The sequence below is a fragment of the Lepidochelys olivacea genome, assembly GCF_965140295.1.
Source record: "Lepidochelys olivacea isolate rLepOli2 genome assembly, chromosome: 2".
Taxonomy (NCBI): domain Eukaryota; kingdom Metazoa; phylum Chordata; order Testudines; family Cheloniidae; genus Lepidochelys; species Lepidochelys olivacea.
Window position 1 is genome coordinate 225,599,371 of NC_140412.1, and position 25,811 is coordinate 225,625,181.

Consider the following 25,811-nt stretch of genomic DNA (forward strand, 5'->3'; position numbering starts at 1 on the left):
GTGCTCAGAACACTGTTCATACTTTTAGAAAAATATAGAAAGCAAGCTCTTTTAATAAAGGAATGGATAAATGTGAACTTAAGCCAGCCTGATGCTAACACTAGTTAGTAACAAAACTTTGTTGCCACAAAGTGAAAATCTCATTAACTACCACTTCTCCATTTTTAAAGACGAATACAAAAAAGCCCTTAGCTGGCAAGTTGTTGCCTTAGGAAACTCCCCTGGCAGAGTGGCTGAGTAAAATTAATTCCTAATCATTTTATTGTACTAGAACATCAGGCTGAGTCTGGACTTCTTCCCTAGGCAGTGCTCTGGTGCTTACCAGGAATCCTCTTGCCTATCCCTGAAGCTGAAACTAGCAAGAATCAGGGTTTAGTTACCTTTTAATAGTGTGCACAAGAAATGCTCCTGTACTTAAAATAACCTGAAACAACAAGTAAAAGGATGAAGTTATCTTTATTTCAGTACTTTGACAAAATACCCTTAAAATTCAAAACTTCTACCTTACAAAAATAGGTCTCTACTAGTGATATTCTGTCTGCACTGCCAGTAGCAAATATTAGGCCAGAGTTGTGTAGTTTTGTCAAAGTGCAGTACACTTTCAGCTACACATTCAACAATCAAATACACAAGCATCATCTCCTGGCATCCCATTTGATAAATACACTTTTTATAACTTAATCATTTAAATTAGCATTCCACAAATATACATGTAATTTAATGATTTTTGAATGAACACGAAGTGCCTATATACATAAATTCCAGTCTGTGTGGATGTGCCAGCAAGAGAACTGTGTAATCATACAGCTGTGTTCAGGTTGGTCCCACAATATACACATTCTACAAAAGCACAGAGAGCACAAAGGTAGTTCATTCATTATCATTACCATGATGGAGATGTTGAAAGGATATTATCTTCTAACACCAGAGTGCAAATGAGTGTAGGAAGTAGAACCTGTAAGATTTAAAAAACAGTGTTAGTACTTGGTGAAATTAGATGTGTAGTCAGCATTAGTTATCTGACATTTCTGCAAGACTTCAGCTGACCTGTGCAGATTCTACTATAAAGTAAAAGATATACTTCAAGAACAAAACTACTTGTTTCTAAATTCTGTTTTGTTAAAGTGGTTTGACTCCTTATCAAACTAGACGTGGGTCAGTCTGAACCGTTCCAGTAAGAAATACTGGAGTTAAAAGTTCTAGCGGGAAGAGCCTTTTCAGAAAGTGTGATTAAACATGCTGCAGTGTATCATCCAGTACTTGTCAGCATGTGAATAGGACAACTGAGCCAAACAGCACAAAAAAATGATTAAACAGGAGGAATCTTGATACAAAAGAGTTTACCAAAACCACGCCCCTGTCTCTCTTAGATGTTCATTAAAACCTTGCTGCAAATTTATTAGACAGCCCCAGCAAAAGCTTCAGTACATAACTGAATACAGTTTCATTCCTATATAGTTTCTGACCACTCTCATGGGTAGTGGGCTTTTTGTTCCTTGAGTTCAGCTGTGAGTTTTCCCCTTTAAGACTGAACCTGAGAAACCAGCATATACTTTCTAACTCAGAACAGGTATTCTGTGTCTTTGTACCAGGAAAAGGAAAGTTTGAGTATTTTTACCTGATTGTACGCTTCCAAGTCGCCTCTGTAGTGCCTCCAGTCGATTGATATAATCTGTTAAAGCTCTGTCAGGATCATAATTCTGCAGCTGAGAACATGCAAGGGAAGCTGGGCTTAAATCAACATGGATGCCCTGGAACCTAGCAGAAGAAAAACAATGAGCTGTAGGTTTCAAAAATTGAAGTTCCTGTACAAAAATCCTGTTTCCAAAAGAGAATGTAGCAGCAATCTTACGAATATTAAGTATACGTAAATGCTGCCTTTTAGAAAATGAGTGTTCTGCTGAGGGTAGAACTCCCCAGTTTCTTGGACACATTGTCCTCCCCATCTGATTCTCCCCATGGTACATCTACACTGCAAAAAAGATCCATGACTGTGAGTCTCAGAGGCCAGTCTAGGGGCTCACAGTCTGGTGCTAAAAATAGCAGTGTCAATGGTTCTAGTTGCGCTCTGAAACCTGGCAAGGGGAGGTTTCAGAGGCCAAGCGGGAATGTCTGCATTACTCTTTAGTGTTGTACTGTGAGCTGGAGTCTGTGACTCAGATGTGCTGCTGGAGGGTTGTTGGGTTTTTTTCTTCAGTGTAGATGTACCCTCAGCTGCCTACCTTCCCTGCTATTCCCAAGATTTCTGTTGCATTTCTTTGAGGCAAAAATCACAAGTAAGTCTCCTAGTGAGACTGCATAAAACATGCAGAAGTAGCAGTTTCAAGTACAGTTGTTTTAAAAATTTCTTCTAAGAAAAAGCAGGATGTTTGAAGAATATCTATATATGGTTTTAGTTCTCCTCCATCGTTTCCAGCTGCACATTAAAAACCACTACAACTAGATTAAATACTTTTCCATGTAACCAACTACTGTAGTTGCCATAGGTTATGAGATTGCAAATGAGAGGGGAGACTGTACAGTAGTGGGAGAGAAAGTGTCCATGGCACTAGGTGAAAATACATCCCCCAGCTTGAGAACGACTGGAGCCTGATTTTTCAGAAGTGCTTGCCTCGGCGGTGAAATATTGGCTCCAGTGACTTCAACAGTGCTAGGATTTCATGGCGGTGTCCTAGTGGTGATGCTCTGAATGTCCATAGATAAGGGCTTGGCATGAGGCGCTAGAAGCATTTACATAATTTTGAAAACCCCATTTTCTGATTTATTAATACTGTTGATGGTTTCTGAAGAGCATTATGTTCCTCAGAAGGCAGGAGACTGCAAGGTTAGACCTTGAACAGAAAATATATAGCATATTACATAGCAAACTGTGAAATTTCCACACTCCTAAAGTGCATTAGTATTAATTGTAGAAATAAACTTTTCAGACAAAGAATAATTATTTAACAAACTTACCTGTGCTGAGAATTTATAGGAGATCTGAGAGACTCTAGTTCTGATCTAGATCTATCAGAAGAATGTCTTTGTTCTCCATAGAGCTCCAGACCACCAGCTAATGAATCAGGCCTTAGCTCGTGACCTAAAACAACAAACAAGTATTATCTATACAAAAAATATCAACTTGTGAAAATCAGACATTTTGCAGTTTGACAGATATCCCAGGTGCACTCTTTGTTTTACATGTGGTAAAGTAAGTTAAACTACAGCTAGTTAAGGAAGTGCAGCTATTACTGCCTACCAAGCTGACCAATACTGTTTACTTGTTCTCCTTCCTCTGGTTACAGCCATTTCTTGGGTTACACTTAGACTGTAAGCTATTTTGGAGCAGGGACTGTCTTTTAGTTCTGTGTTTGTACCGCATGTGGTACAATGTGGGCTTCAGCCATGACTGGGGATCGTAGCCACTGCAGCAAAATAGATAATTATTAATAAAAGCAACTGCCACTGTTTGATCACCTGTTTTGACACCTAATCTGAAATTAGGAAGGCCATAGAATAGATAAGAAATAAATTCACATATACTCACAAACTGCATGTCTTAGAAGTTTAAGACCAAGGAAGTCTCAAACAGCTGTAACTGCTCTTCTGTTTAGTAAGAGTAATTTTTGTAAAATGGAAATTTTATGTTCTACCATGAGCTTTCCCAGCATATAACTATGGGTTGCTTCCCCTCCTCTCATTCACGTACAGTAGTTACAACTTTTCAGGCTCTTGGTGCTTCCTGCTACCAAGATCCAGTCAAAACTTCCTTGCGGCGCACTCAAAAATAGCTATTTTAACTGTACACAGTAACTATGAATATTGGTGGAGCTTTACAACCAGGACTGGGAGCTCTGCAGAAAAACAGTTTTCAGGCAGAAAAGTTAGATTTCCTTTTCTACTCCATAGGCTGGAGCTACGGGATTCTGCCGAGCAGTACCCTAATTTGCATAAGGCTGGCACTGCACTGAGTAATTTAGAACTATAATTCTGATGTAGCACTATATTAACACCATAATACTTAGTGCACATGTAGTCTGCGCTCCCAGTCATTTTCCAGCAGACTTCCATTGCTAAAGCAGACTCACATTCAGCCCAGGAGGCTCTCTTGAACCTCAGGAAATAGAGAGGTTTCAGAGTAACAGCCGTGTTAGTCTGTATTCGCAAAAAGAAAAGGAGTACTTGTGGCACATTAGAGACTAACCAATTTATTTGAGCATGAACTTTCGTGAGCTACAGCTCACTTCATCGGATGCATACCGTGGAAACTGCAGCAGACTTTATATACACACAGAGACCATGAAACAATGCCTCCTCCCACCCCACTGTCCTGCTGGTAATAGCTTATCTAAAGTGATCATCAAGTTGGGCCATTTCCAGCACAAATCCAGGTTTTCTCACCCTCCACCCCCCCACACAAATTCACTCTCCTGCTGGTGATAGCCCATCCAAAGTGACCACTCTCTACACAATGTGCATGATAATCAAGGTGGGCCATTTCCTGCACAAATCCAGGTTAGAGACTACTTCATTCTTAAGATTTCTTGAGAGGAGACCATGGGTAAAATCCTGGCTCACCATAGGCAATGGCAAAACTCCCATTGACTTCAACAGATTCAGGATTTCACCCCATGTTTACATAGCCAGGTGTGAGTAAAAGGCTTTTTGACCTCCCTCAGGCAAATGGAATCAGATTTCCTGGATTTTAGGTACATCCAGGGTAGAGTTGGCGCTAGGCATAAGCGGACTAAATAATTGCTTATGGCCCTGATCAGCTAAAGGGGGCTCCCTATTCACTATGTGTTGGGGGAGAGGGGGAGGGCAAAATTTTCCTGCTGGGGCCCCCCGTGGGCTAGCACTACCTCTGATCCAGGGGCCATCAGAACTTTTTTGTCTGGGCTGGAGTTAAGACAAAAAGGGAGGAACTATTGCTCAATACCATGGTCAGCAATGTTGTCTCATCCGCCCTTTCCTCAGGCTGTGTGGTGGGCACTGTGAGATTCATGGTTCCTGCCTGTCCATGCCCTGAGAAGGATTTACTCAGTGAACCACCCTTCGTAGAGCTGGGGGAAGGGTCTCTGATACCGGAGAACACTTCAGCGGACACAGAAAAATCTCACAGTTCACATGCTGCCCTTTGCTTAAGATGAAGCTGCTATGTTTTTAAAAAACTCCTGCAGACAGATTTGCATCTGATGAGAAGCAAGGTCCAAGAGAGTTCAGACTAGTGTCTATGCTGAGTGGAGTGGAGTGAACTGCTGAAGGGGTTGCCAGAAAGCTGAGAAACAGATAGGGGAAAGAGCAACCCATTGGTTCCAGACCATGGAGGTTGAACAAAAATGTTCACTCAGCACTAATATAATTCATGGATGATGTTTCTTCAGACATTGGCAGTCAGTGATTTACCTGTGTTCTGGCTAAAGCCATCCCTGTTGACGTTTATTAAATTAGAACCTGTAACTCGGTGCCACCGACGAACCAGGAACTTCATTCTGCATTTAAAATAAAAAGATACTTTAGAGTAAGCCAAATATTTCTTTATTTAAACAAACATATAATGTTCTAGGGTGTATAATAATCCACACAGCAGCAAACTGAGTAAGGAGATAGACTTTTAAAACCTAAAGAACTTGGATTAAACAGAAACAGAATTTATCTAAGAAAAAGACATGGGCCATATTCTACCTTCAGTTATACCTGTACAATTCTAGTGATGTCTGGGTGTTGAATGGGTCTGACTAAGGGCAGCATTTGTCCTAGATGTCTACAATACTTAGCATTAATATCTTAAAATATAAGACACAACAAATAACTGCAAAAAATTTCAGCCCCAATGCAGAAAAAAGGTCCATGATAGCAGTGGTATATTCTAAAGTAAAATCCTCAGTCACCAGGTCCCCCATCTTACAAACACTTTCACTCATACTTAACTTGAGGCATGCGAGTAATCTGAGTTCAGGGGACAGCTCATGTGCCTAAAGTTAAGCATGTATGTATTTTCAGGAGTGAGGCCTCAAAGGAATTTAAAAACCAGAGGTAGCCACAGTATTTACTGCTTATACACAATATTCTCTCTCCGTCATTCCAAAAAGCTTAATTATAACAACTTGATTTCTTAGATACAATTCCATTTTATGGATTACAATGCCTGCGTTTTAAGGGATTGTTTTTACTTTTAAAGAAAAAGTAGGTTACAGAAAAGAAACAATGATACATTTCTAAAATACACAGGCACTCTGGAGACGTCACCAGTAATTCATTAGTAATTTTTAAAGCTTGTTATCATAACCCATAAATTCTGACATCAGTGGATTACAACACAGAGCCAGGCTGCTTTGATTTACATTTGTGCAGTAGAATGTCTTAAACAGCTTGCTCTAGTCTTCTACATTACCAGTGCCCTGTGTAACTCTGCATTCTGTTTAAGATGCACTATTTTCATGGTTACCAAGACTTACAATTTAGAGTGTATCACAAAAAATGGTGAATTACACAAGATACTTAATTTGATAAAATATAAGGCCCTACGTGATTTGCCGGATAATTGTCAAATAATTGTGGCAGAGTTGTGGACAAGACATGGAAAATCGTGGAAAAGTACTAATGGACCTGTATTAACTGTGGTAATTTGGAATAGCTGGCCGCCCATGACTGACAGCAGGGGTGATTGTTAAAATGCAATATACATACACCTGAATTTAGTTTCAAAATTGCAGTGGAAGCCTAATATTGTGGGATCCGCAATTTTGCAATATCGCAAATTAAGTAGGGCCTTAATAAAATCTATGTTAAATGGCATGTTCACATTTGGTTAACCTGTAACTTCCTGTGATTTACCTTGAAATTGCAATGGACACTCTGACCACAGAGCGAAATCTGGTAAAACTCTTTGAACGATGTGTAATAATTTCTAGGTCAGTGTATGAAGGCTGTCCACCCATTCTCGCAATGAGGGCCAGGGTGGCTTCTTCACACTCTTGGAATCCACCTACTAAGAGCAGTAAGTATTTTTTCTGATATATGAGAGCTTTCCGAAAGCTCTCTGCTCTCAGGTATTTTCCATAAATTATCTAGATGACAGAAGAAACAAAGAAAGCATTCAGAGGACTGTTACAATTCCAAGATTTTTGACATCATTATCGTTGAAGTTCATCTGTGATTATTCACTTCCTGCCTGCACTAATGCTAACATTCTTTGAATACCAGTTCCATAATATAGGGATGTTTTGAGCTGCAAAAAAAAAAAAAATGTAATTTATGGAAGAGGGGCATGAGTGTTTGTGTGTCTTTACCCCAGGGAAAGTTATAATGGAGTTCCAGGTCTTTAAGACCAAGCCTCTGAAAACTGAATCATACTGATGTCCCCAGTTAGTCTAAATGAGAATGATGGTGAATGCAATGGAAAACAGGCCCAGTTCTAAAAGACAGCCCACTGTGCTGAGAGAGCGCAGTTGGTGATGAGCTTCCTACCTTTAAAACAGCATTTTCAGAATTCGATCCCAATTCTCTCAGAAAAGCTTCACTCCTTAGTTCTGCTCTCAGTTTGGACAGCTCTGCATCAGCGTGTTTCAAAGACTTCTGTAGTGACAGCTTCTCTCTGTTCCAAATCTCTCTCTCAGAGGCAATGAGAGTATCGATATTAGCTCCATTGTCCAGTGAATGTCTAGAAGACTGCAGGGGGACCAAACCCTATTTTTAACAACGCATCTTCTTATCATTTATTCATTGATTCAGTAGTGTGCTCATCACATTACTGAGTGGGAAACCCAGGTCTGAGGTGAACCTTGGGCCCTCACACTTCAGGATAACAGGGGTTGGGAGCACTGTGAAATGATGCTATTAACTTCCACGGAAAAGTATACTCATTGCATCTGTCCCAAGAACCCAAACTAACAGCTCTCTTATAGTAGTTCTATAGTCTTAAAAACACCTTGAGTCTGTTAGTTCCTTGTGAGGAGGCACAAGATACTTGCAGGGAAAATGGCAGCCAACTAGGCAAAGGTGGATGAAAACACGAAGTGTCTGTCTATGGAAAAAGAGTTTGCCAAGGCACCCTGATTACAGACAGAGCGGGGGGGGGAGGAGTAGAGAAGGAGGAGAAGAAAGGGTAGAAAAGTTAATCACCCTTCTTCCCTCCTCTTAGACTGCCAGCTCACTGAGTACTGAACAGAACTTGTGTAGATATATTTCATGTGAAAACAGGGTGATGCTTTCTAGTCTATACCAGGGTGGCCAACCTGTGGCTCTGGAGTCACATGTGGCTCTTCAGAGGTTAATATACGGCTCCTTACCTAGGCACGGATTCCGGGGCTGGAGCTATAGATGCTAACTTTCCAATTTTCTGGGGGGTGCTCACTGCTCAACCTCCTGCTCTGCCCCAACCCCCCTGCCCCTTCCCCTGAGGCTTGCATGCCCTCGCTCTTCCCCACAAGCACACGTGAAACAGCTGATTGCAGTGCGCAGGGGGATGGTGGAGTAGGCGCTGATTGGTGGGAGCTGCTGGCAGGCGGTGGGAGCTGGGGGGGCTGCTGACTTATTACTGTGGCTCTTGGCAATGTACATTAGTAAATTCTGGCTCCTTCTCAGGCTCAGGTTAGCCACCCCTGTTCTATACACATTTGTTTATGGCAATGCACAGAGAAGATACATACATAGTCCCCACAAAGTCCTCTCTGTCGGTATCGTCTGAGTTCCTCCTCCAGTTTCAAGGCAGCGTTCCTCAAATTGTTCTTTTCCTCACTCAGTCTGCTGACAAGCCCTGTCAGCTCTGCATTCTGTCTCAGCAGTTTTTCAGTTAGTGAGCTAGCAGGGGCCACAGGGGGCAACACTAACTTCAGCTAAAAAGGAAAAAACTTGCATGAGATCAGATTGATATGACTCCTACCCTAGATGACAAGTTTTGTGGATGATAACAGAGCTTTGTTACTTTATCTGAGAAATCTGAAAAGTGTAATGTTAATCTAAACAACAGGTGAGTTAAAACACAGGTACAAAGTATCAGAGTGGTAGCCGAGTTAGTCTGTATCCACAAAAACAATGAGGAGTCCAGTGGCACCCTAGAGACTAACAAATTTATTTGGGCATAAGCTTTCTAGGTAACTCCCTTCTCTTCATGTGCCAATACATATTTATGCCTGTATCTATAATTTTCACTCCATGCATCTGAAAAAGTGAGTTTTTTACCCACCAAAGCTTATGCCCAAATAAATCTGTTTGTCTTAACGAGGAGTCTGGTGGCATCTTAGTTTTTACACAGGTACAGTGACTTTTTATGGTATGTTAGAGCAGAACATTTCAACACAAACTAATCTATTATAATAATAATGTGCAATGTTTATTTTTATTATGTTCATATTTGTTTCTAAAAACCAAAAGAGCAGTTTTCAAGTTAGTGCTATCTTAGAACAAAACAAGGAAAGCTAATTCTGAGCTACTTTTAAAACAGATGCTTCACACTGATGTTGGCTTTAAGGCTGAGCTCAGCCAAGAACCAAACATTGCCCAAGTGTTATTCTTTGTGCCAGACTGCCTCATTAATGTTCTGAACATTCATAATTGCATGCAGATTTTCCTGTTGCATTTCTCTTGGTACAGACTACATAGTTTAAGTAAATGTCCCGTAACAACCTGATATACTAAATATTAAAAACACTGATTTTTCACATCTGGGAAATACTGAATAAAGTTTTTCCCACAGTCGGTTGCAGCTATATGAGTTACTTTTAGTAACTTTTTGTACTTTTCCTAAAGAAAATGCTAGGAAATGTGAAATATACGTCAATTTGTGATTCCTTCTCAAAGTTGACAGGTAAAAAGGAAAGGATTTACAGCACTCTTTGCCAATGTTAAATGAGCACAGACTACAGTTGACTTTTTACTGTATAAGTTTACCAAAAGTGATTATGTTCTCACCCCTTCTAGTTGGGACAATCCAGATAATGTTCCTAACAGTAAAAGAACATCTTCAATGTTACTTTGTACCCCAATAAAGTTGTCATCATCTGCTGTTTCAAACTGTAACCTGGAATGAAAATAGCGAATATTTATAGTGTATGCAGTGTAATGCAATGTAACTACAGTGAAGTATACAGTTCTATAAAGTACTAGATTTCTGAAGGAAGGCATAGGGAAAATGACTGAAATTTCAAAAGGAGACAATGCTATGATGAACCCAATTCTCACAAAGTAGAACTGTATTTTTCTGGTTATCGATTTTTTTTTTTTTTTTTTTAGCAAGCGCCTCTCATTTTTCTGTACACACTGTTAATAAATACAGACACTTTGAAAATCTGGCCATTTCTAAAGTAAAGACACTCACAGTCAAAAAGGGTTTAACAACATTCCAAAGTGCTCAGTTTCCCATTTAAGCACCTAAATTAAGCTGTCCAGAGTTTAAACAGCACTCAGCACTAAGCACCTACTGTTGTTTGGAAGGGGAGCTTTACAGTGCTGAGAACCTTTGGACTTTTGGACCCCAAGTCTCCCCAGAATTCTTAAACCTTTGTGACCAATTGTAATTGAGACATTTTCAGAAGTGCAGAATATGTTCCAAGTATTGCACTTCACACTAAGTTTTTCTGATATTACATCAGTGTAATAGCAGAATCAAAAACTGATTCACACTGGGCTTCCAGGCTGCAGGTGTCACAAATAAAGTCCCCTCTTAGCAAGATGGTTGCAAGTAAAAGAAGGTTCAGGAATGTCAATCTGAATGAGTATTTTGCAAAAAAAATTCACAATTTAGAGTCCCTGGTAATCCTTTTTGTTTCAGTATGTGACTGTTCAGCATTACTGAATACAATTACTCAATTCTTTTTAGGGGTTTTCTGTCTACATCAAGTTCGAGCCCTCCCTCCCACCTTGCACAAGAAGCCTCCTTTTTTGGTCTGAACTGATGAAGGATTACACTAAGTGTTAATATTTAGAACTGGATTCACTACTCTGTGATCCAGTTTTATGCTGGTGTAACTTGACTAAAGGATCACAACATAAAACTAGAATAGTGGTCTCCAACCTTTTTACACCCAAGATCACTTTTTGAATTTAAAGGCAACCCAGGATCTATCCCGCCCCTTCCCCAAAGCCCCACTCCATCCCTCCCTCTGTCATTCACTGTTCCCCACTCTCACTCACTTTCACCGGGCTGGGGTAGGACATTGGGGTTCGGGAGGGGGTGCAGGCTCTGGGCTGGGGCCGAGGGGTTTGCGATATAGGAGGGGGCTCTGGGCTGAGCCTGGGGCAAGGGAGTTGGGGAGAAGAAGGGGGTGAGGGGTGCAAGCTCTGGGAGGGAGTTTGGGGGCTCCAGACTGGGGCAGAGTGTTGGGGTGCAGTAGGGGTATAGGGTGCTGGCTCTGGGAGGGGGAATCAGGGCTGGGACTTGGGGTGCAGGAGGGGCTCAGAGCTGGGGGTTAAGGAGGAGGTTTGAGGTGCAGGAGGGGGCCTCAGGGCTGGTTTTGGGTGCTGGCTCTGGAAGGGGGCTCAGGGCTGGGGTGCAGGGGGGTTCAGGGTACAGGAAGGGGTTGGGGTGCTGGCTCTGGGAGGGAACTCAGGGCTGGGGGTTGGGATGTGGCCTCCTGCCAGGCAGCACTTACTTCCAGAGGCTCCCAGTTGGCAGCGTTGCCAGAGATTGTGATCGACTGGGAGATCCTCTAGGATCGACCAGTCGATTGCGAGCAACCAGTTGGTGACCACTGAACTAGAGTAACACAGGAATGGAAATTCTGATTCATGTGCCAAGATGCTACAGTTTGTTGGCTGCTACTAACAAAAACATGCAGCTGAAGATGCGTCTAACCTGCTGGCGGCTTTGTGTGCCAATTGTTTCAGCTTTGAAGATACATTTTGTAGCTTTTGTCTGATGTTCTCCAGAACTTTACTTCCTTCATTTAGATCAGCTTCTCCTTTCATTTCAGTCAGCACGGGGTAGGAAGAGTCATTCATTTCAGCTCCTTCCATTTTCTGCTGTAGAACCCAATTTCTTGTTCTCTCATTGGATGTATCCCAAGTAGTCTGCATATGTATGTATCAAAATGCAAATGGTACATATATTTCAGTTGAAAAACACTTAAAATGTAACCCATTTAGGTCAAACTACAGACAGTAAAGTGCATGTTGAGTCAAATTCTACACTGAATTATGCCCCGTGTAACCCTATTTACTTGAATGAGGTTATATGTGGTCTGAGTCAACACAGGGTTTTGTCCATTATTCCTCACCTTTAGCAAATGTGTGATATTTCCAACACACACTCCTAAACACAGGACAACATTTTGGTGTATGTGGGGTTACACACCCCTTCCAAATAGGCCCAGATATACCCTGAAAAAATGGCGTTCCTAGGTACTGTATTGTGCCTGAGACCAATCCTATGCACAATCACTTGGAGCATTCCTGAATAGGAATAATTTGTTCAAATGGCTGGGTGCTGGGACTACAGCTTGATCTGCTTGGCAATGGATATGTGTATGTAGACATACAGTCAGGCTTTGCTTATTTCTCCAGTTGCCACTCTCAGTTACCCCTCCCCCCCCGTGATTTCAATTGCACAGGACATGTGGAATGGTGTCACTAGATCTTTCTGGAGTAGGCAGAATTGGAGTGGTCTAATGCTCCTGCCAATGATTTTGGCAGCCACGCTGTGCGTCACCAGCCAGGATTTAGCCCAAAGCAAGGAGAATCTCCAAAAGACTGAATTAAAAGATAGGAAATGAATCTGATGAAAATTGCTCCTCAACTTTACTGCCCATCTATCTAACCAAACTAGAGATTTAAGAGCACAGTGACAGCTTTAGAATTCAGCTCAGTGTTACATATTTTTCTAAGCTCTACTGTACCTCATTGAGATTCTGGCATATTGCTCTTTCAGCTTCCTTTTTTTCCTCACTCTCTTGTTCTTTTTTCTGTAGCTCCTGTAGTATTTCCTGCAACTTCTTTACCTCATGCTCTAGTTTATGAACCTGTTGTCTCTTCTCTTCAAGCTGCCAGTGCAGATCTTCCACTTTGGACTCTAGTTCATGTACTTTCTTTTGTGCCAATATATTAGCATCCTGTTCTGTTTGCAGCGACTTCCTCTGAATCTGCCTCTCCTTTTCCATCTGTTGCCTCATTTGTACAGAGTCAAGTTTATACCTCTCCATCTCACTGACTATCTCCACTATACGGTCATGTTTTTCATCCATTTGTTTTTGTAAATCTTTAAGTAACTCTTCAGTTGGTTTGGGTGTTCCATCCTGCCCCTTATCTTCAACGCTCTGAAGCTGAGCACACAGTTCTTTCTCCCTTTCTAGGGCACTGCTCATTTCGAGAGCTCGGACTTTCTCTGATTCAAGGAGCACCTGAAGCTCAGAGTTACGACCTCGTTCATGTGACAGCTGGGCTGCATTCAGAACTTCCTGGGATTCAATTTTCTGTTGCAGATCACTGGACAGCTGTTTCTCTTGTTCCAAAAGTTTATTTAATTGTAAATTCTTTTGTTTTTGATCCTCAAGAGAAATTTTCAAATCCTTCAAGAAGAAAATAAAAGATAGTGACTGGTTATATTAATTTAAAATATGCCCTTTTGCTGAAAATGTAAAGTATTTAAATCTAGACAATTTGCTTTAATGCCACGAATCTGATTTTGTTTTTAAATGTGTATGACAATGTAATGAATTATACATTTGTAACCAATTTAAGAATAAGAATACTTACAATATACTATAGCTTTCGTAATATTACCCTAACCTTTAATGTGAAAGCCCGGCTATTTATAGCTAGTTGTTTTTACTTCCTAAATGGTGAAGGCAGATTTTCAAAGTCAAGTATGCACAGCTGTCTACTTCTCCCAGCAGGATGAGGGCCATAGGGATAATTAATATATTTTATTTAGCCACATTTCTTTAGGATTTACAGTATTTTAATTTCACATCTCTAAGATTTTTCTACTGGCTTTGTAAACATTAAGAAAGTGGTTCTTGTTTTGTCCTGATAATTTGATTAAAAAACAAATATTAAATAGAGAGCCAAATTCTGCCATACCCAGTGCCTTGAGAGGTAGCATGGATGCTGGGAAATGCATCCTCTGCCACAGGAGTCCTGCCATCCAGGATAGGATTCCATACGGTGGGTCCTGGTACACAATGCTTAAAACAGGACCAGCAATGTGCACTTCTGTATAGTGCTGTGTACATTCTAGCCAGATGTGAGGGCTGTGTCTGCTGCCTTGTCAGCCAATAGATCCCTGAAGATGTGATATATGCGGGCTGACCCCTTTCCTACTCATATCTGAAACACCACTGGTGTGATAGAAAGCCAGCTGAAATTCATATGAAGACTCCCATTGATTTCAAGGGGCTTTGGATCAGTTTTGGATCAGGCCCTTTCTGCCCCACTGCTTGTATGGGAGTGATTCTGTACACCCTTTTCCAACTCCAGTGAATATACTGCAGCAGCAGAGGGGAAAATCTAGCCCATAGATTGCACAGTACGTTAAACAAAAGGTAAACTGGGATGAAATGTTAAGAGAAAATCTGGAAGTATCTGTATATTTTTTAATGCTGAGGATAATTTGAGAGCAAAGATAGGGTACCTCAAGCTCTTCTCTTCCTCTTTCTTCATCGCGTTCCATTTTAGCTTTTTCCTTTTCCAAAGCCCATTGAAGCTCTCTTGATTTTTTCTGTTCATTTGCCATTGTATCCTTTAACATATCAAGCTCAGCTGCTTTTTCTTTAACCTCAGTCCTAACAAAGATACACAGGCTACCTTTAGGATTATTGTTTTTGTCAAAAAGCCACAAACTACATGGGGGAAAAAAGCATTTAACATTAACACAAATACAGAACTGCTTTTTAAATCAGTATGTAGGAGGTATAGTTGCAAAGTCAGTAAAGATAATCTGTGAAAATTATTTCCTTAGCATGATTTTCCTACGCTGGTCACCTCCGCTGTTGACCCCAAAGCAAGAGTAATTAATTCACATAAGCTACATGGAACTGCACATAAAACTTATCACAAACTACCTGTAACTTTCTCACACCATGTCAGTCTCAGCATAAACTGTTTTTTTCTTGCTATTGTGTTAATAAAATATTTACAATTTTATATATAATGGTCTAAAGTAAGTACAGAAATCTCAAAATATCTGTCCGTGGGTTGTGAAAGTATTTCAGAGTAAGCAATAAGTAAAACTAAGAAAAATGAAGCTTTCCTTGTTTCCATGGGTTTACATTTCAATTGGGATAATGGGCTACTTTTCCTTAGCAATGTTTTATAGAAATTTCTAACTCAGATGGTAACAATTTTCTTAATAAAATTAATATGGTAGTAAAAAGCAATACAAGAATGAACATCTAAAATGCCAATGTAGGAAGGGTTAGCCACTGAAAGCCACACCTGATGGTTTCCAAGTCTTTGAAGTGCTTGTGCTGGGCCTTAAGGGTTGTTTCAAGTTCTAGTTTAGCTTGGGCAAGTTCATTCTTCACTTCTGAAACCATCATTCTCTCAGAATTCAGCTGTTCTTGAAGTTCAGCCGCTCTGTCCCTCACACTATGGAGCTCCACTTGCATCTCCAGTATCTGAGACTGCTTCTGCTGCATGTTGTACTCCAGCATTTCTAGAGATAACATCGTTAATATGGAACTTACCCAGGTAGCATTCTACAAACAATGTTACTCATTTGGGATGAAATTTGCCCCTGTGCATAGGACCATCACAATTACTCACAATTGCTCCACATAAGCTTTCAAAATGGTGTCTAGGCCCTGTGCCAGACCTGTGTACAGGGGTGAATTTTACCCTTTGTGAGGATCAGTTAAAACATAAATATTTGTTTAGCAGGACTGGAATGCACAATTATTTCAATTTCTTGTACCCAACCTTTGACTCCCACATGCCTTTAAGCAAGCTCTGAGCAGGATCCAGATACTGTCTTTGAAAAGGGGCATGCTAAAATGACTGTAGTCCATTAACATTTTTAGAATGATAGTTTGATAAAAATATACATTCTATAGATTATTTGGAAATGTATAAAAAGACTCATACATTTTGATATTGCAAAATATATTCATATGTAGAAAACAGATTTGTGACAAAGCACAGACAGGTTATAGTAAGTACACATCTCGTCTCGCAACATTTTTCTCTGTCAGGTCTATACGTGACTTAATCTTAATCACTGTCAATAACTACTCACGAAAGCTTATGCTCTAATAAATTGGTTAGTCTCTAAGGTGCCACAAGTCCTCCTTTTCTTTTTGCAAATACAGACTAACACGGCTGCTACTCTGAAACTACTCATTTTAAAGAGATACTCTCAAGGCTGTTAGATCTAAAAATTGAAGTACAGGCTCAGAAAAAATCCGGAAGGTGCAAACTTCAGTAAGGGTCCACTTTCAAAATCACTCAGCATCTCTTTAAATTAGGTAACAGTGGTAAGAGTTTGTAAACAGAAGATTATTTTAATTTTCAAAAGGCAGATTGGTCAAATAAGAGTGAAAATTTTGAATCCTCAAAATGACAGGCACAGAATGAAAGGCACAATCTGAGGAAATATACCTACACTTATCTGTAAGCATATTTTTAAAAGCGTGTATGAACACACATGCACCGCTATACATATATAGTATTACCACATAAAGCACCTTGACTTTTTGGATCAATCTCTTGTTCTCTCTTTGGATTAACTTTTCTATTGTTCATCTGAGTGCGCAGTACTTGAATTTCCATTAGCAAACTTCTTCTGTCTGCATTCTGAATGAAGTCCATTGCCATTCTCTGGCTAATAACCTGTTTGTTACAAATTTAAAAGTAAAACTCCAGAAAGTAATTAATGCAACACTTAATAAAGGAAACAGTTGCTTTGTAATGCTTTCCCACTGCATTTATACATCAGAGATTAAAACTGAACATGCTTTGAACAGAAGTAGTGTTCTGCATCACCTGTTCTTGAAGTCTGTGCTCTAACTGGTTCATCAATACAATTGCATCCTTGGTACCCAGTTCTGAAAGTTCTGTTTGAGATGCTGCTAGAAGAACATCCTGTTCTCTCAGAAAGACTTGCTGAATAGCATGCAGAAGTTCACCTCGCCAGTCTGGAACACTTTCAGGAGGTTGACAGTTTGCACAAATCTACAGCGGGATAAAAGTGACAGATCAATCAGTATTTAACAGAATTGCAAGTATACGGATTATGTTAAATTATAATTTTGTGTGTGCAGAGTCAGTGGAAGACTAAACTTCTTTCATTCAACAGATATACAGATACAGTTTGTGTCTGTGCACATACAGATTTGTGTGTATATAAGTACTTACTGTATACATGCAATTATTCTCTCTGTATGCATAAATACTCCTTACTGCATGCAAACTGACATTTGCATTTTTCACAGGGCAACTTAGATCCCTACATTTGAAAATTTGGCCCCATGTAGCAAGATTCTGTTTTATATTGTATCAGAGTCTCCTTTTAGTGGTATAGCTTTTAAGTTGGAACTCTATGCACTGACTATTACAGCAGTATGTGGTACTGTACCACACCATTGAGTGTATACTGTACTAATGGTTTTTATGGAGCAGAGTTAATCTTGGTTACATTTTGTAGTGACACTGCCAGATTCTTTGACTAATATTCCTTTCCCTTTGAGCCCTATAGGCAGTGCAACAGGAAAGGAAACTGTCCACATATCTGAAGCAGGGAATATACTTTGTGTAAGGCTCCTCAGAAGGCACAGAGCTAGTGTACCTGGCTCCTTAGCCAATTCCCTGCAGCCCTAAACATAGAAGATGTGTTGGGGATGCACTCCAACTAGCCCCACAGCTGGTAAACAATCCCTTGCAGACCACTGACACCTGGGGTGGAGAAGAGCAGAGAATCAAGGAACTGACACCTGGGGTAGAGAAGAGCAGAGAATCAGAGCCTCAGCTGCAGCAGATAGACTACTCTGTTACTTACTATGGGCCTGATTCTGCCACCCTTACTCACATTGGTAGTATCTCACGCGATGTCTAGTCCCATTGAAATCACTGAGCAAGGCACTATTCATGGTAAGTAAGGGTGGCAGAATTCATGCATTGATTTTTTTAATTTGATTTCAGTTTATAAAAATGCATCTATTCATTGCTCTGAGAGCATGTGCAAATAGGACTCAATGAATTGTCTCACATAACATCTTTCATAGCAATCTTACTTCTAGAAGTGTTCGTAAAGGCTGACTTACTATTCTGTACCTGAGTTCCCAGGGATTTTGTATTGTTAAAGGTGAATTTCACTAATGATTTTTTTTTAGTTCTTTTTTTAAAAAAAATCTCACAGGACTATATTTTTTTAATTTTACAGTATGTAGTGTGATGTATATTAGACTCTGATAAACAACACAATATCTTTGTTACAAAATATAAGTCAGGCACAGATGGAGAAGGGTACTTTGAAATATTTGTAAAAGGTTTATACCCTTCCTCTTAAGGCCAATTTTCCAAATATGGGCATCTAGATTGTGGCACAAACAAGCATTATAAATCACTAAAACATGAAATAAAATGAATGAAAGAACAAAATAAAGTCCATCTTATAAAGATAAATATTTTTTTCCTGTCAGTATAACTAAATATGGGAACACTCCAACATTTAAAACAAACATCTCCAATAACCGGCACAACGAGAGAAAAAAACATTGGGCAAAATTGTAATGCAGAGGCAACATGAACATCTGATTGGAAGAACAGCTGTAAGGTTCAAGTGCATTACATTAAAAATTACCAAATTCCCAAGTTCTCTTAGTAGAAAGAAACTATTGATTATATCTGGCCCAATTCTTTTAGGTGTTGAGTACCTTCACCTCCCATTGATCTGAATGGCATTGTCTAGAATTGGATTTTAAAAGTGTGTTATTAGATTGTGTTATTAGATCTATCCAAATAAGACCTTCTAAAACTCTAGTCAAAATAAAGTAAATTGTACTGTAGCATATCCTGAACTGGTTGAGTTAAAACCTAGGCTCCTCTCTAGGCTTTAACTCAATCAGTTTAGTACATGCTAAAACGGTGGTTCTCTGGGGTTACGCAGAGGTCTTCCAGAGGTACATCAACTCATCTAGATATTTGCCTAGTTTTACAACAGGCTACATAAAAAGCACTACCAAAGTTAGCACAAACTAAAATTTCATACAGACAATGACTTGTTTATATTGCTCTATATACTATACACTGAAATATAAGTAAAATATTTATATTCCAATCAATTTATTTTATAAAGTTATGGCAAAAATGAGAAAGTAAGCAATTTTTCAGTAATAGTGTACTGTGACACATTTGTATTTTTATGTCTGATTTTGTAAACAAGTAGTTTTTAAGTGAAGTGAAACTTGGGGGTACACAAGACAAATCAGACTCCAGAAATGGATACAGTAGTCTGGAAGGTAGAGACCACTGTGTTAAAGTTTAAATTTCTGGAAATTTGCTGAAAATTCTGAAAAATTCAGTTTTGGTTTGACCCAAACCAAATTCTCCCCTGCCCCCCACCTTTCACGATTGCCAGTGAACCAAAAATCAGTTATTCACACACCTCTAGTTTCAAATGCTGCTGTATAAATTATTTTGATCTAAGTAGAGTTTTTATAATATTGTTTGTACCTCAGTTTCCCTATGCAGTTGCATTTGTGTAATTAAATCCTTCAAAGATGAAACAGTGCTCAGAAAAGTTTTCCTTTCCTCAAGCCATGATTCTGGCCCTTGTTTAAGAGAAGGTATATCTCTTTCACCGTCAGGAAATTCAGTGAGAGACAGCACCTGTACGCCTTCATGATGCACTGCTCTTAGCAAACCCTATAACAATAATGTAAGAAAAAAATTATAATACTGACAGCCATAATAGTGATCTTGGCAAATGCAGACTAGAATTTGGCATCAGAACAAACCAGAAAAGGGAGGCTGGTTATGCAAGGAAAAGCACTATCTATTTACAAGTAGTGGGGCGGGGGTAGGGATAGCTCAGTGGTTTGAGCATTGGCCTGCTAAACCCAGGGTTGTGAGCTCAATCCTTGAGGGGGCCATTTGGGATCGGGGGGCAAAAATTGGGGATTGGTCCTGCTTTGAGCAGGGGGTTGGACTAGATGACCTCCTGAGGTCCCTTCCAACCCTGATATTCTATGATTCTATGGTGAATATGATTAATGTTGAGACTAGAAATATAGAAAGTGCCTGATTATTTAATAGGGTTTTAGAAATATATATATTGCCCACCCCAGAAACAAATACTGCTGTAGTCCCTGAAGTTCATTACAAAAAATCTATTACATCAATACTACAGATTTAAACTGAGTTCTCTATAGAAACTTATTTTTAGAAATTAAGTCCTGGAAAGTTTCCATTCAAATTTTGTATTATGCTTTTGAAACTCGCATATGGGCTAGAGTTAGCACACAAGATTGGTGGCAGGAGACACATTCTTCTTTATAATTGTTAGAAATGAAAATAGCATATTATTATTTGTTATAATTATTTATACAGTTCTGGCTTTGCTGGTAGCCAACATATTATATAGTGGTGATATTTCAAAAATACAATTAAATAAATTTTAAGATATCTACTATATACAGGGCTCTTCTTCCCAAAAAAAGAAGATCTACATTAAGGAGCTTTAAAATGATCTTGTTTTCAAGTAAAAATTACATCAGCTCTCATGTACCTTTATTTTCTTTGGAAGCAGATCTGTTGAAGTTTCATCTTCTTCGCCTATTCCTTCTGATACTATGTCAGATCCCTGGCTCTGGGCAAGATAAATTCCTTGACTCCAGTCTGAACTAGAGTCTAAAATAAAAGGGAAAAACAATAAAGTTGAATTGCTGGAAAATCTTTAAATAACAGATAACAAAAAAGGACTTCTGTTTCTTGGTTGTTAGGACAAGTGGTTTCATAACATCTAATTTTTTTGTTTTGTCTTCTAAGACTGGCTTACACTTTCCTTCTTTGCTTTCAAAACACAGCAGCAAGAAAATCATTTAAAATTCTTGGAGACGGAATCAAGACATTTATCTGAACACTACATAAGCCTTTTGCCAACTGACTCTTCGCAGTATCTGTAGTCTCTGCCTCCAGTTGAATCTACTTCCTATTTACTACTGTAGGACAGAATGTTTTAATTTTTGTGGTAAAAATTTGATGCGTCTGACTCACTCCTGTTGGTGCACACATTCAGATCACACCTGTCTGCAGCCAGGGAAAGAGGTGCATGTGAGGAAGTATTCCCCAGGGGAAGGAGACAGTAATACTGCCACCCTGAGAGATTTTGCCAGGGACCCACAGCTTTAAATTCCATTCAGGGCTGAGGAGACTGCCTGGAGAGATGCTGAAATCAGTATGAAGAAAGGATGGAGGGACTATGCCCAGAGAGAAGGAACCAGCTTCCAATTTCTTTCCTCAAGGCAGCTCCATACCCACTCTGTCACACATACATTTCTGTTCTATAGTAATTAAGATTCACATAGAGATATAATGCTCTTTGCCTTTCCCAGATGTGCCAGCATTTGATTACTACAGGATTTTGTTTTGATTTTCACTGCTGCTCCTGTCGTAATTCCTTTTGTTATTGCAGGTTGCTTTTTGTTTTGCTTCTTGGGTTACAGGTCTCAATGCAAGGAGTTCCTTTACCACAGAAGCCTATCAGGCAAAGAGGGGATGGAGATCAAGGTCCCGCTTACAAGTTGGGTTTGAATTCGATCAAGTTTTCATTACAAACACTTGATGTTCCTACGGGAAGATCATGGGTAAAGAAGAATAAGGGGAAGATCCCACCTTCATAGGAGGCAAAAACTAAGGAATTTTGGGAAGGGACACTTGCTGATAGTATTGTGTGTTGCTTATGCCGTGCTTTTTCTGAACTTTAATTTTTTTGCTGTGCTGCTGCTGCATGCTGGAAGTAGAGAAGAAAAGCATCAAGTAAGTACCTGTTGCGTCTTTAATAAAATCCTGACTTTGGTCCAAGGTCACTGTAGGAAAGTCATAATTAATAAGAGGGAATGCCTGCAAGATTGATATTTTACTTTGTCAGGTGACAGCTTCCATTGTGCTAGGATTACAGTAATGCACAGCTACTTTTGTTTTCTATTAGACAAACATAATTTAATTTATAATACTATTATGGGAAATATGAAGGCTATAAAACAATTATCTCTCACCACTAGAACATCCATCTCTGGCCATATAAGATGCAGTGTGCGGTAACCCAGAAATTGGGACTGCCTATATTTGGAAAAGAAAACATTTAAAACTTTGCAAAAAACACAACCTGACACATAAGGGCCCAGATTAATCAGAAGAGAGCAGCTGAAAGAGGACCACATGGGCTACTCCCTCTATAGGCAGTACAGATCCTCTCAAAAGGGGGCAGAAATGGGAAGGTTCATGGGCCAACACTTCTGCTTCACAAGTCTATTGAGCTGGCTGGGCACAAGAGGGCAGGAGGTTGCTCCAGCCTAAGGGATGGTAAAGCTGGGGAGGGATTTAGGAACTCTCCCTAGGGTGAAGCAACTCTACATAATTCCAAACACCAGTATAGTGCCTTAATGGCACAGTCTTCCATGATTAAGAGGACTCAAAATAGGAACCCTACTTAGGAGTAGCATGAACTAAAATACTCTTTATAAAATACAGAATGACAAAATTAAAAAAAAATTACAATATATACCTCGTTAGCTCTCAAAGTTTCTATGACTTCCTTCAAAGCATTACATTCTTCTGTTAATACCTGGACTGCAACAAACTGCTCTCTCTTCAATGCTTCAGATTCAGAAATATGCCTGGTTTCCATATCCATGATTTCAGCAGCATGGAGTTCTTGCATTTGGTCAATTTTCTCGGTAAACTCTCTTATGACCTCTGCAACCTCCTCTGATGAATATTCATTTTGTAAATCATTTTGGATTTCTGCATTTTTAACAAGGACCTGTAAAGTTTGGTTGGAGCTATTGATTTGCATAGTCTTCTCAGTCTGAGATGATGAACTTTTTCTGGTAGAAGTCGGGTCTTCTTTGGTAGAAACTTTATCTGGTTTGTCAACATCCTTTCTGCTTTCAAGTTTTCCTATTTCCTCTTCCTCTCTCATATAATCTGCAAGCTTCTTTTCTGCTTCAACTAGGCTGTCCTTGACTCGATGTAGCTCTTCTTGAAGATGTCTCATACTTGTTTCTCTCACCTAGAGATACAACAAATTTGAACTGCAGATATCCAAATATCTTTAAAGAACCAAATTTTGTATTTTTAAATGTTCTATACAATGAGGAGTCACAGTTATTCTTTTTAGATTAATCTTGTGTAGATGGATTATGTCGGTTAGATGATAACACAAAGTTACTATCTCAAGAAACAGATTAGATCCAGTAAATTGGTGTAACTCCCTTGAATTACACTTATTTGTGGCAACTAAAGATCTGGTCCACAGCATCAGGTAGTTTTCATAAATGTATGAACAGTGTGTACTGCGCAGTCATTTTTATGAAGTAATTTTTTTCACTGGAAGAGATAAAACAATTATGGAACAATCCAGTTCTTACCATTAATTCCTCTTGAAGTTTTTCTGACTTTTCTCTGTAACTACTCAGTTCTTCCTTGACAGCAGCTGATTCAGCTTTGATTTTCTCTAGTTCACTTTCAGCAATGAATACACTTCCCTCTTGACTTTGAGTTAGTTCTGTGACTACCTACATGTCAGTACAAAATATAAGCAGTGGTAGATAAAACATCTATTACAATGGCATCAAAATACTAATGACGCTGTCCCGTGTGTGCCACTCCACAAAAGCTAGAGATGAGACAAGCCACGTGAAGAAACGTCAAGTGCCTTGAATTGGTGGTGTTCTGACCAACCTAACCTCCCAGACTTTCATTTCAAAAGGCCACTTTTCTCGATTAACTGGGATCCCTAAGCTGAAAAAAAGGACTGTTTGGAAGTGCTGTGAAAAGGATAATCTTCTGGGAAGATCTCTGGCCAAGGATGAAAAAAACACTAATACACTAAAAGGCAGCAACAGGGATGTGAAAAAACAGTAATGAAGGCTGTTAGACATCATAAAGTTTTAAAGAGAAGTTTCTGACCTTAATTCAATAGCATTTGTACAAAAGGTTTTAGCACCTGTGGACCAGGCCCTGCATTCCATATCTGTGAACATCAGACTTTCAGCAGCAAAGCTGAGGTTGTCATTAAATTAATAGCTACAGAACATACAATCTCTGCCTTGGAAAATGGAAGACAACACTCAACCCATCTTTGACTCAGAGGGTCAAATTAACAGGTAACATAACTGGTGATCGATGGAAGGCAGTGTGAACAAAAATTGGCATAAATTAAACATTAAAGAGGTATAAGGCCAGGTCATTGTAGAAAGTAACCAAAGGAGGTTACTTTAAAAAGATATAAGAGAAAAAGGAATATCTTTCAAACCACATACACTTTTTTACCCCTTCTTAATCCTCTTGTTGGCTGTGTTTGTTACTATGACTGTCTTTTTGCCTCCTAGGCACATAAATTACATAGATGTGTAATTTAACCCCCATATACTTCACCTCTAAATCTGATCCATGGAGTGGGAAATTTCAGACATTAGGCAGTGGGCCTAGAATGTGGCAAGCCATTGGATCTATCACAACCTCACTATTATTAAATGAGGAGACAAGAATAAAACACTAAGTTTCTTTGAACTTTGGCTTCCATAATTTTAATAAATGGCAATGACAATGAAGTTAATATTGATCATGTTAACAAGTCAAAACTGGAAAGTAGGTATCTGTGCAATGAAGATGCTTTTCCTGACATTAGATAAGAGCAAGGAAACTAAATCATCCAAAGCAGGACCAAGCTGTAGTGGCTTTGGTATTTACATTATAAGAGCATCCTAAATTGAAATTTACATTATACTTTTGTGAGATCAGCTTACTTCAGCTACACGTGTTTTCATGCCTGTTCATTCCAGATAGATGGAGTAACATTGCTAATTTAATATTCAAATAGAACATTGTTTCCTAAAAGCAAATAGCATTGAACTGTTGTTGCAATGTTAAAAATGTGTTATTGTTGAATTCATACTGTTTTAATAGTTGTAAGAAGTGACTATTTTAGACAGGAGTTGGAATGGGATTTGGGTAGAAAGACTAGCTTTTTGGACTGCCTGAAGGGGAAGTAGGAGGAAAGACTCCTCTTGAAGAAGTGAGAGATGGTCTGTATAGTGGTTAGGTGATATCCTGGGACCTGGGGAGATCCAGGTTCAGTTCCCTGTTCTGTCACGGACTGATTTGCTCAAGATCACACAGAAACTTAGCCTCTCTGCCCCAACCGTATAATGGGATAATAGTACTTCCTGCCCTCAGAGAGGTGCTGTGAGGATAAATACATTAAAGGATTGTGAGTTGCTCTGATATTATGATAAAGGGAATTGTATGAATGGATAGATTAGATAGTGCTGTGGTCTTGGTTATATATGGATAGAGAACCCTGTTAGAAGAATCCCTTTGAATGGATTATACCTGCTTGTAAATTTTCACTGCAATATATACAAATAACTAGGGCCCAGAACCACAAAGGGACTTATGTGCCTAAGTCCCAGATTTAGATCCTACTGAGATCCACAAAAGCCCCGCTCAGCTGCTACCTAACCCTGCAGGAACCTAAACTCACTTGGTGCCTAAATTTTCACTGTAAAAGTCCCCTAAGCACCCACATTTCTGCCTCTAGGCATGTGCACTGCTACCTCAAACCTGGTAAAGATAGGCAAGGGAACACCTATCTTGCTGGCAGGCCCAATACAGTGGTGGGTAAGGCATTCTCCTGAGAGGAGGAAGACTTCTATTCAATTCCTTTCCCCCCCATCAGG

At 39.5% G+C, this 25,811-nt stretch overlaps 1 protein-coding gene across 3 annotated transcripts in view; it reads right to left on the bottom strand.

The window, feature by feature from the left end:
• Positions 1-437: 437 nt before the first annotated feature.
• The window catches only part of AKAP9 (A-kinase anchoring protein 9), a 202,090-nt gene continuing 176,716 nt past the window's right edge, over positions 438-25,811 (bottom strand). For 2 of the 3 annotated variants that reach the window (XM_084619886.1, XM_084619884.1), the window contains 19 exons: positions 23,499-23,645; positions 22,634-23,140; positions 22,125-22,188; positions 20,636-20,757; positions 19,582-19,773; positions 16,894-17,082; positions 16,596-16,740; positions 15,349-15,568; positions 14,546-14,696; positions 12,813-13,481; positions 11,774-11,988; positions 9,892-10,000; positions 8,631-8,816; positions 7,450-7,668; positions 6,817-7,049; positions 5,386-5,471; positions 2,956-3,079; positions 1,619-1,758; positions 438-955 (listed from right to left, as the gene is read on the bottom strand). In XM_084619886.1, the coding sequence (XP_084476012.1) occupies positions 912-955; positions 1,619-1,758; positions 2,956-3,079; positions 5,386-5,471; positions 6,817-7,049; positions 7,450-7,668; positions 8,631-8,816; positions 9,892-10,000; positions 11,774-11,988; positions 12,813-13,481; positions 14,546-14,696; positions 15,349-15,568; positions 16,596-16,740; positions 16,894-17,082; positions 19,582-19,773; positions 20,636-20,757; positions 22,125-22,188; positions 22,634-23,140; positions 23,499-23,645 (3,762 nt within the window). In that variant the 3' untranslated portion in view covers positions 438-911. The remainder of the gene's footprint in view (positions 956-1,618; positions 1,759-2,955; positions 3,080-5,385; positions 5,472-6,816; positions 7,050-7,449; positions 7,669-8,630; positions 8,817-9,891; positions 10,001-11,773; positions 11,989-12,812; positions 13,482-14,545; positions 14,697-15,348; positions 15,569-16,595; positions 16,741-16,893; positions 17,083-19,581; positions 19,774-20,635; positions 20,758-22,124; positions 22,189-22,633; positions 23,141-23,498; positions 23,646-25,811) is intronic. The other variant, XM_084619885.1, reaches the window with a different exon arrangement.